The following is an 11,335-nucleotide window of genomic DNA, read 5'->3' as shown; positions in this document are numbered from 1 at the left end:
TCTCCCTGAAAAATTATTGTATTATTACCAAAGCCTGGTGATCCAGCTCCTGTTTGCAGCTCTGCTGCTGGTTTGTGGTGGAACTTCTAGCCAAATAGTTATGCTTTCCCATTTACAAAGTGGCAGCTACCAACACTTCTCTTCCTCATAACAAGTGAGGAACACAGAATCAAATTAAAGCCTGCTGCAGCTGCAGAGATACCCACAGAGAAGGCAGTTACAAAATGGATTGACTTTTCTGTTTTTAAAGTGCGTGCCATAATCAGCACGTAGCAAAGGGGAAAATGGACTCCAAATGAGCCTTTTGAAAGAGATACAGAATGAGAGAAGAGTGTCTTGCACTGAGGTTATGTATTTAACAGTTTTACATGAAATATTTATATATAAAAACTTTGTTAAGTGCTTTTCTCCAATTTAAAAATCTAAAGAATTCAAAAATAAGGCATTCAGTATTTGAAAAAGTACAGATTTACAAAATGTGTATATTCTGTCATGAAAACTCCACACCAACATTATACACTTGGAAAAAAAATACAAACAGGATATATTACAAATTTATGTAGCAATAACTTAGTTCATACCATGCAATAAGAAGTATGTTAATCAAGATACACAAGCTTTTAAGTTTCCTAAACTGGAGGGCTTAATTCTGTTTGCAAATGAGTTTTTATGCAAATTCTTAGAGCTGTGGCACTTGAAATTCTTGGTAGCCTTTCTATTGAGAGTTAAATTGTACATAAATGATTACGAGGATGGAGAGCAACAAAGCAGCTGTTACGAATCATTCCAACTTTGTTCGACAATAGCTGAAACTCTTTTCTCATATTCACGTTTGTTCTCCTGATAAAGCTGTGCTGCCTGACTGTTTGCTGGACTGTTTGGATTAGGTTCATCAAGCAGAGACTGTGAAAAAGGGAAAAACAGAGAGTGAGACAAACCAGCAATTTATACAACAGTGAAAAACACCTTTCCTATCAAATGCTTCAGAAAGCAAACATGACAAAGTAGAGCCCACTTAAAAAACAAAACACAACAAAACAGGTTAAAGCTAATATCAGGCACCCCTAACAGAGCTGCTGAACTTCCACTTATACATTTTATGAGCATTAGCACTGCATACATTTTTAGGCTCCTCATGTCCTTACAAACAGATGCAGTAGAGCCATTTGTGCCAGTTTGCAGTATGACACCAACTGATCATCTGGCTACGACACCACTGATGTCACGCAGGACTAAAGAGAAAAAACTATTTTCAGCCTGCCATATCATTTCTATTTACTCCAATTAAACAAATTTCAGCAGCACTTGAAGTGACAGGCCGAGGCTTTGTGAAATGGTTTCAAATGTCACATTATACAAATTTTATACCTGACTGCCCATCTTGACTAAAAACAGATAAAAAAGGAAGCCAAATCACTGTTCTCTTGTGAAAATTATCCAACGGCAATTTTGTAGCTCAAAATCAGCAACTGCACAGGTCAGCACTTTGTGTTTATTGGATCTGAGAAGCAATTGCTTAGGCTACAAGTATTTGAAGCTCTCCAGTTTTGTCACTGAGCTGTGTACTCTCCAAAACAGGCTTGTAACAACGTACTTAACTGCTAAAATAGATCTAAAGTTACCTGAATTGAAGTTAAAATAGATGAAACGTCGTACGTCGGGCTCCACCGATTCTGCAGAATATCTAAACATATGCTGCCATCTGCATAAACTGTGAACACAGCACACACATCAGCCATCCCTTCTCAGACTTACCTTACGTTCTGTTCATTAAATACAGTTCAAGCAAGAACTACTGTATCAATTTGGCCCGCGTTCAAAAAATGCTTTGGGATTACAGCAGCTATGGCTGACTATCTTATCTAATTTGATAGCTGGTCTTTTGAAGGAGATACATTACTGCAAGTAACAAAACACCCAAGAGGAAATGAAAGAAGGTTCAAAAAATATGGCAATAGCACAGGCACTGGTAGGCCTGGACTCGGCTTCTTGCTCCTCCTGTGTGCTTGGCCCAGATTCAAGTCGACGTAATGCCTCTCAGCAAGCAGAGACATTTGCTGCAGGCATGGGATGCACTGCGCCAGCCGAGGATCTCAGTCATCATGCACTGCATGGGGAAACTGCACAGTGCTCACAGGCTAGGAAGGACACTAAGGCAGACAATAGGAAAGACTGCCTGCCTGAAATACTACTTCTGTCTGAATAGGAGAGCCTGTAGGAAAGTGAGATTTGTCATGCAAGCTTCTACATGCTGCTTTTCTAGCTTGTTCACCCCAGTAACAAAATATAATAAAACAAAGCGGTCAGAAGCATACTGGCTTTCTTGTTATGTGACAGATAAATGGTTAGAGAGTGTTGCCTAATACTGCTACAGAACTGTAGTTAAAACCAGCCTCTGCTCAAGGAGGGCTCAAGCTACAGGAACTGCTGGAACAGGTTTGCGCTTCAACTCTCAAACTGAATCTACAACCCTTTGTAACAGAGGGGATTGGGAAACAGAGAGGCATGGCTTCTGTTTTCTGCATCCAACAACCAGATAAAAGCTATGGAGAGAGGGAGTGAGAAGCACAGCTCTCCATGGCTGCCCTCCCACCGAGCTGGGGGCAGCTCCCTTTCCTCTGCTCTCCCCTAGAAGTGCACTTTCTCGCCTGCCTCCCGCTGCCAGCGCTGCTTAGCACAGGGAACCCCATGCAGGTTGGCTTGGCTGAGCTCTCACCTGACAGAAATAAGTAACATTTGGCACCATCGGTTCCCTGCTTGGATTCATGATGTGTCTACACAGACAGAAGAGCTGTTAAATGGAAGGGGGCAGGAATCTGAAGCAAGATTGCCCCTTTAGGCCAACTTAAGCGCAGCTGTAGCTGAAAACACTTACAGATTTTGCTGCCATATTGATTGGAAAGAGACAGATAGTTGCTACTTCACAGCACTGCAACTCTCAGTTCTTTATCAAGTAGTTACTGCCTGAGACAACTGCTCAGCTGGCAGCAGTGCAGAGAGCAAACCGATAAGCACTCTGGAGCTCTGCAGAATAAACGACCACACCATAACAGTAAGTATTATGGCTAAATAGAAATGATTTACTCACCGTTTGGATGGAACATTTTTGATAAAAACCTAACAGTTGGAGGTTTGTTTGGATATTCTTCTGAAAATTCTATTACTAGTTTAAAAGTACCTGTCCAAATAAACATAAATACAATCAGATGACCACCACAAAAAAAAAAAGGGAAAAACAAGGTAAGTTAATTCATGTGCTCCATAATCAATATTTCTGCCCACTGTTATGCAAACAAACCACATTAAGCCTGCTTTCTTTTCACATATTTCAAGTGATAATGGAACTGTGGAACTAATAATTACTAATTGCAATAAAAACAGCAGCAGCAGCAGCTAGGTCCAAGCATTGAGACTCGCTGTATACACAGGGAAAGCAGCTACATCCAACATCCATCATCCCACTGCCCTCCTCCCTTCTTCTGTGACCAAATTCGCCTGTTCTATGGACTTCAGTGACTTGAAGGTGTTTCATTAAGAAGGCCCTGTGGTGCCAGCAAGCAAAAACTGGAATCTCATCATCAGCAATCGCAGCCTTTGGAGCTCATGACTGGTTCACTGAAAACCTTTATTACGGATCAGTGAATAATTTACTGTACTCCTCCAACCCAACACAGAGGAAAACCCATCTGCTGCTGATTACTGCAATAACGCTATAATTATTAAACTCATTATTCCTCATATGCCTGGGGGAGATTCATTACACATCAACTTTCATGTTTATGTACAGATTTGGTATTCCCCCCTCTCACTCAGTTCTATTTTCAGAACAATTCAAGATTTTTCACCTGCTCTTAGTTACAAGAGCAGAGATGAATCAAGCATGCTACAAAGACAAAACCAGAACAGCATTCTGGTCAGCTGTCTCGCTGAGCTTAGCTGCAGAGATGCGAGAACATCTGGCAGCATTAGACTAACTTCCTCCTCCAAAAGCTCAAACTGTGTCTAAACAAGTCTTGGTACAAGCACTGCTTCATAGCTTTGCAACTAACCATCAACCACTACAGTAAGACACTGCTTGCACAGAAATACAGTATTTTCATAGCTAACTCGACCTTGATCCAGCACTCTTGGCTTGTTCACGCTGTTCCAACCTACATAGTATCAGAGCAGAAATAATGTCAATACTGACAATATTCACAAGAATGACAGAGAATACAGAAATTTGCTGCTTACCATCTTCAAAAGGTGTCCCTTCTGGCCTGAAAGGTGTAAAAAATAAATTCCAGTTAAAAATGACCATCACTTCCAAGCACTCACAATAAACACGTATGTTATTCCCTATTCTCCTCAAGACAGACATAGAGACAGCCATACAAATATTTAGGGAAGCCTCCAGAGGCAACTTCTGGGAGCTCTGTCACATTCAGCAGGCTTTCCCATAGTCAATCTGTCAGTGAAGATACCCTCCTCGTTATCATCCCAAGCAGTGCATGTGCCACGTTTCAGAGCTCAATTAACGAGGCCATCGTTAGTAAGCTGACTCCAGCCTTATGAAAGGACACTACCAGAGTTCCTCTTCTGGAGGACACGTAATGTAACTTCCTAAATAGAACCTCATTCCACCGGGAATCAATCCAAACGCTGCCAGTGCATCTGGATTTGATGGCCAACAACATGTGGTGCTCTTATGTACCTTTAAAGAGCCAGCCTGCTTTTTCATAACCCAGCTCCTATAAAACCCGTTCCATTTATTAAGCCACATGCAAACATCATTAAAAAAAAGACAATGAATATATACTTTTCCCCCAGGCATTCTTTATTACCCCTGAAAGCAGATTTTCACTGTGATTGCACAGTTGGTCATTTCTGTAAATTTCCTGACTTTACATTCACAAAGAAAAGAAAAAAAAAAAAAAGGATGTTATAAAAAAATTCCACCCCCTCCCTCTCCCCAAAAAAGGGGCTCACAGTGAGCAAAAACTCTTACCCAAATATAACTGCATTCCACTGCATTATATTATTCTCAGATGGTGCACCACTGACACCCACAGGAGGGTCTTCTTGCAATCTAGAAATCACAAATACAGAACAGCAAGCCTTACGTAAGTGAAATGCTTCCACCTGCGAGTCTGACTCAAGAGCAACATCCACTGCCTTTATAAACCTTTTCTCATTCTCAATCACTGAACAAAGCGTTACATGCAGATTAGCAGTATTCCAAAAGACAAACCAAGATCTGCTCCTGGATGACACCAACACGCTGTGACAGCCCAGCAGGTTGAGGCAGGTGTGCAAAGCACCGTAAGTAACAGTGCTTTAAAGCAGCACACGAAGCTGGGATGGATTTACCACCCAGATGGTTATGGAGGAGCAGAGCAGTAACTGCTGCTGGCTGCCACAGTGAAACAGAGAATAAGTCACGGCCAGAAACAGGAGCTCAGCACAGTGATACAGGACATACTGCAACTGAGGGCAAAGGACTGTCAGCTGAGCTTTTTCTGCAGCCCTAAGTCTGTGCACGACGCAGCTGAATTTGGTATAAGGCTGTTTTGGCTGGCGAGCTGACTGCTTCAAAAGGGAAGAGGGAGCAAGGGGAAACCTTTGCACTGTTCCCTGATAGCAGTTCCACAAATGTAAATATTTGTCTCTAAAGCAGTAGTGGAAGCATTTGAAATTCTTTTTAGTTCCTTAATCCTTGGACTAGGGAAAAGCACATTGCTTACTGAAAGCTGCGTAAACTCACGCCAGACAAATACACGCTCTAACTAAATGACAGGACCAAGATTCCCTCCTGTCCATTCTGTGTGTTTCTGCTAAAGGATCACGTTACAGCCTGGAACAACAAAAAGCAGTAACCTCCCACACCACTGGGGACTGCCCAGGCAGATCCTTTTGTGACAGCTCCCATCCACGGCACAGAGTTGAGTCATGCAAGAATAAAGAAAATGAAGTAACTGCCCTCGCTTTGAAGCAGTTGTTCAGTGTTAACGTGAGATTTGACCGCACAGCAGAATAAGGTTAAGAGCAAACCCTCACTACAGACCGAGGGACAAACTCTAACTCAGTTTCAGCCCATTTGTGCAGACTGCCTTAGGGTTGAGTCAGGCACAACGCCAGCAGCGATGCCTGGAAGTCCCCCCGTGCCTGGATGTCCATCCCTGGCACAGTGAGTACAGCTGCTCGTGTACACAGACACCAGCAATGACGCTGCCCGCACAGCCAGGCTGGCAGCTGGGCTCTGCCTGCTTGCAATCCAGCTCCCCTGCGGACCGTGTTTACATCCTTGCTCTGTGAGCACACGCAGTCCAGACAGCTTAATTTGAACAGCATAAACCACCTACTATTTTGGTCAGGGAGAGCAGGAATGTGTTTTCTTCCATGCCAGACTGCACGCTGGTAATAATGCCTGAGCGCTTTGCCTGATAAATGTATCAGGAGCACGGCTTTGGGTTTTAGAGCAATTTTAAAAGCTCATGTACACCCTGCTGTCAAAAGGTCTAACTAAATACAGACAGGTCGTGGCAAGGGCTGCAAGCCAGGCTGGTCTCAGCAGGGCCTGGAAGTCAGTAAGAACCAGGGAAAAGGTAGCATTTGTAAGCCCTTTTCTAACAGTACTTACACACAGACAATCACAGAAATACAAGGTTGGAAAAGACCCACAGGATCATCAGGTCCAACCATCCACCCATCACCAACAGCTCTCACTAAACCATGTCCCTCAATACTGAACTCCTCCAGGGTCGGTGACTCCACCACCTCCCTGGGCAGCCCATTCCAGTGCCTGACCACTCTTTCAGAGAAGCATTATTTCCTAACATCAAGCCTACATCTCCACTGGCGCAGCTTGAAGCCATCCCCTCTACTTCTGTCACTGGTTACACGTATAATATTTATACATAACGATACCTGTACGTAGTAAAAATAACACTTCTCTGTTGGTTTAATTAGGTGATACAAGACACTGCTCCCCCTCCACTACTCCTGGCAATTCTAAGATGCAAAAGTTTATATTTAACCAAGTGAATCAGAGCTCACAGCACAGCCTGCTGTTTCAGTATGAGGTAAGAGTAGCGCAAGGCTAAACAAAAATATAACCGGGGGGGAAGGAGGAAGGGGAAAAAATAGACATGAGATAGCTACGTGCATTCTGGGGTATAAAAGTGGCCAAATATCTGATAAAGAAATGGGAGCAGTGCTCCACCTTCCATTCCAAGATCATGAAGCCAGTCCTTCCGAGATCTCAAAATGACACAGAAAGGTCTGATCGCTATCCAGAAGCGCTGCTCAGCGCTGAGCAGATCACTCAGTTCCTGAGATAACGGATGCCCGGTGCTCGGATGGCACGGGCTCCCGGCGCTCGGCTCGCTGCCCGCTCAGCTCCCATCGCAGCACCGCTCCGTGTTCGGTGCACACAGCTGCTCCTCGCTGTGTTTTCGGTGCGGGCACCGCAGCCGTGCTAGGAAAAGAGCCCCTACCCGAGCTGACTCATCTCAGGCTGAGGAGGAAACACACCGAACTGTGACGTTTACAAAACACAACAACAAACCCCAACACCGCTTTTCCTCCGCTCCCAGCTATGACCCCATCGGTCGGTAACGCTCAGAAACACGCGGCGATCGGCAGCTCCCGGCGCTCGGTGCGCGTTATACAAGGCTGCTCGGGATGGAAAAGCTCGGACAGAACCGCATGCGCACACAAACATTAAAGGGCACTTGGGTTTTGCTTACATACGGAGAACGAAGCGGCCGCTAATTGCGGCACTCCATATTTAGAAGCCCCCCGCGAGAGTTCGTTCCGGACGCGGCACCAGCTCTAACCTCAGGCGGCCCCGGAGGGGTGGGAGGAACCGGCCCCGAGCAGAGCCGGCCCCAGGCAGAGCCGGCCCCGGGGAGCTCCGCCGGCCCACGTTCAAGGCGGAAGGGCTCTGCTCTGCTCTGCCCCGCTTCCAGGAGCGCCTCGGAGCCGCCGGGACCGCGGGAGGCTCGTCCTGAGGCGCCGGGGGAGGGGCGCGCGGAGGCCCCGGCAGATCAGAAGAACGACGAGGCCGCCCCGGCCCGCCCTCAGCTCGGCCCCGCGCCGCCGCTCACCTCTTGAAGTCGCGCATCAGCCTGCGCCGCGCCGGGGTGGACATGATCGCGGCGGAGCGCCCAGCCGCAGCACCGCCTCCCGCACAAACAACCCGCAATGGCGTCTCCCTCCGCGCCGGGCGGGGCCGGCCGACGTCGCGGGGGCGGGCGGGGAGGGAGCGCTCGGCTCGGCACGCCCCTCTGTTGTGCGGGGCGGCCCGCTGCGCCGCCTGGGACGGAACGGCTGCAGGGCGGAACGCGGAACCGGCGGCTCTGAGTGCGGCACGGGAACCGCCTCGCCCCGCAGCGAGGACTTCGCACTGCGCCGCGAGCTGCTGATGAGCTGGGCGGCTCGTTTATTCCAGGTGACGGGGCTCACGCTGAGCAGATTTCAACGGGGGACAAAGAGCAAACGGCGCGGGTCGGGCCGTCCCGCAGGATGGGAGCGGCACGGACTGACGCCGCTCCTCCTCAAGCCCTGAGCCGCTTCTCACGCAGAGCCCTGGCAGCCGGCCGCAGAACGCCGGGGCAGCGGCTCCGTGTGCCTCCGCGCCTTTCTGTTTGTAAGAAGGTCGTAACCAGCACGAGACTCATCCTGAAGTGAGCGAAATGAACACTGTGCTCGCACGTCTGCCTGTTTGTTTTGCCTCCAGTTATCCGAGCATTTGAGAGGCATTGATCCCGAGTTACTTTTGGACTGGGCCTGTGAGTACTGAGTCAAACGAGGACCTCACATGGCTGTTTCAACTCTTTGGCTGGCAAGGATTGGGACGCAGCTGATGGAAGGGGACAAGCCTTCTAAAGAGGCCGAGGAATAAGCACTGCTCCTTCTGCAGTCCTTGCAGTACTGCTCCCACACTCGTGGGAAACGGCTCCTGCCGTCCTCTCTGCACTTCCATCCTCCCACCACGTGCTGTAACTTTACATCCCACTGCCAGTCCTCCAGCTTTAATGCTGGAGGAGTTTATGTTTAGCTCTAGCTGCCTCACAGGGGAGAAAGAGCGTTAAGAAAGAAAAAGCATGTGCAAGCCAGGCCCTGTTTTAATAATTAACGTCAGTTTAACAGCATTGGTGATTTTACTATTAACATGCACCTTGCTGCAGGTGCCCAGGACCAGCAGTGAGAGCGCCCTGCTGGAGGGCAGCTCGAGTCATCCCCACACCCTCCTGCAGGTCACCACTGCCTGGAAATCCTCTATCAGTCCATTCTGAAATCCCACGTAGCTTCCACATGGCACACAAACCATTTCAGCAAAATCTCAGCAAGAACGTCTCCCCTCTGATAACACTGGAGAGAGCAAAAGAAACAAAAAGGTCACAACTTCCTTAAAGCTTTTCTCTTTCACTGCTTTGCTGGACACTAGCCAAGTCCCTACACCAAACCCTCCCCCCTTTTCTTTTCCTGTTTCTTTGGAAGAAGCCTGCTGGGATGCTCGGCCACTGCTATGCACAGGCATCCAGTGCTCACAGCAGAGGATGCTGATCCTCAGCTCCCTCCCAGGCAGCACAGCAGGCTTAGACACAGTCATACCCAACAGGACAGCCTCGCATGCTTTGGCATCATCTGACTCAAAGTTTTCTTTTCAGTTTCACCTGGTAGAGAAACAAGTGTGGTTGGTTACTTCATCAGGAAATTGAAAGCTGTAACTCCCCCCCCCCCCCCCCCCTTGAAGAACCAGCTGATTTCTGTTCTGCTCATTGTGTGGCACATGGTTTCAAGATCCAGTTAACTATAACCCAGTCTAGTTTCAAAAACCTGGCTCAGCGGTAACAAGGAGGCCCTGCCCTTGGTGGATTAATGCACCTTGAAACAAAACCTGTAGTAAATAATCACTTTAGATGTATATCTGAAGTTAATGATTTCCGTATTTCCCCACTTAATGAATTTAAGTGCATTACTGCCGTTATTGTTAAACTGAAAACGTTTAAAACGCCCACAGTGAAATCAATACTATACTTGTAACTCAACAAATGTCAGAGCCAGATGGAAACAACTTCAGAAGTGACTTTCTCATGCAGTGCCTGGAGGGATTTTTCTATGCAGCCATTGGAATTGTCCATTAAAACAGCCCTTCAGAAAACTGGGGGAAAAAAAAATAAAAAATCCTTGCAGCATTCAGTCTAGAACACGAGTAACACTTCCACTCTGCAAACCACTTAAGTAGTACAGAAATAAATGAAAAAAACACTCATCAGAAGCTTCTTTCTAGTTGTTACCAATTCGTCTTTTAACAGGAAAATAATATTTGATAAAGGATTACATTAAATAAGAAGGCAGCACTCGGCAGCACAGTCATTGTATTTTAATCTTTGGTAAACATTACATTTGTGCAGAATTTCTGTAGAACTGAACCATTCCTCAAGTACGTTGTCCTTTCATCGACCGAGAGCTTGAGAAGTAGGAACGAAGGAAGCTGCCTGCTTTGCTGATGATGAGAGCACTCCACGCTCTCAGTAACTTCATTGCATTTCTAGGTCACTCTCCTTCATGCTGTCCCATCTCCCCAGCAGGACCTGCCCAGGTTCCCATAGGCCAAACCCAAGGTTCCAAGAGAAGGACAGGTAAGGCAGGTCACCCATCACACACTGCTCGTGTTCCCTGTGCAGCAGCAGCTGCCTGCAGCCCACAGCCACCTCCTTTCCTTACATGAGCACAGGGCTGCTCTGAGCACGCTGCTCCGTCCCTGCAAAGAAACACAGCATGACACTCCTCAACCCGGTCGGCTATTCTGACGGCAAACTGCTGACTTCAGTTACCAACTGAACTCAATTATCCTTTAAATGTATTCCAGCAAACTGCGTGCTTACTTCCTTGAGGGCACACCACCCACAGAGAAGGGAACACCAAACCAACAGCTCCGCACCAGCCTCTCTGCACAGAGCGTAGTACCACTGCTTCATACTTGCTCTTACTGACTCCCCTTCTCCCCGAGCTCAACGCGCCCGCTCTCTTCAGGATTTTCCAAAAGTAAGGAGCCACCCCCGCCATTTCAACCGCACGCTGGGACAGCCCGACCGCCAGGGGGCGCCGCTCCGAGGGAACGCGGACGCGCCCGACGCGCCCATGACGTCACTGGAGCGCGCCGCCCGTTGCCATGGCAGCGACGCCGCCGGGGCTGTGCGCAGCTTTCCTCCTTTCGACGCGGCTCGTGTTTAAAGGTGGGGTTTGGAGACGCGCTGTGCTGACGGCTCGTTGTCGTCGGCTGTGCTCAGAGCCGAGCTGACAGCCCCCGGCTGCAGAAACCTTCGGGCAGTGCAGTGAGTGCAGC

At 47.8% G+C, this 11,335-nt stretch overlaps 1 protein-coding gene across 2 annotated transcripts; it reads right to left on the bottom strand.

Moving 5' to 3' along the window:
* Positions 1–229: 229 nt before the first annotated feature.
* On the bottom strand, positions 230–8,195 carry UBE2B (ubiquitin conjugating enzyme E2 B). Of its 2 annotated transcripts, none has more exons than XM_042881697.1 (6): positions 8,088–8,195; positions 4,988–5,068; positions 4,234–4,259; positions 3,089–3,178; positions 1,623–1,711; positions 230–903 (listed from the first exon to the last, which is right to left on the bottom strand). In XM_042881697.1, the coding sequence occupies exons 1-6, from the start codon at positions 8,129–8,131 to the stop codon at positions 775–777; spliced, it is 459 nt and encodes a 152-aa protein (XP_042737631.1). In that variant the 5' UTR covers positions 8,132–8,195; the 3' UTR covers positions 230–774. The 2 variants fall into 2 exon arrangements, with proteins under 2 accessions (XP_042737631.1, XP_042737632.1); XM_042881698.1 differs by lacking the exon at positions 8,088–8,195 and adding an exon at positions 7,728–7,751.
* Positions 8,196–11,335: the final 3,140 nt, after the last annotated feature.

This window comes from Lagopus leucura, unplaced genomic scaffold (assembly GCF_019238085.1).
Source record: "Lagopus leucura isolate 7727_CA_CO unplaced genomic scaffold, USGS_WTPT01 Super-Scaffold_100030, whole genome shotgun sequence".
NCBI classification, from domain to species: Eukaryota; Metazoa; Chordata; class Aves; order Galliformes; family Phasianidae; genus Lagopus; species Lagopus leucura.
The sequence above is the reverse complement of the archived record's forward strand: the minus strand, read 5'-3'. Positions and strand labels throughout refer to the sequence as shown.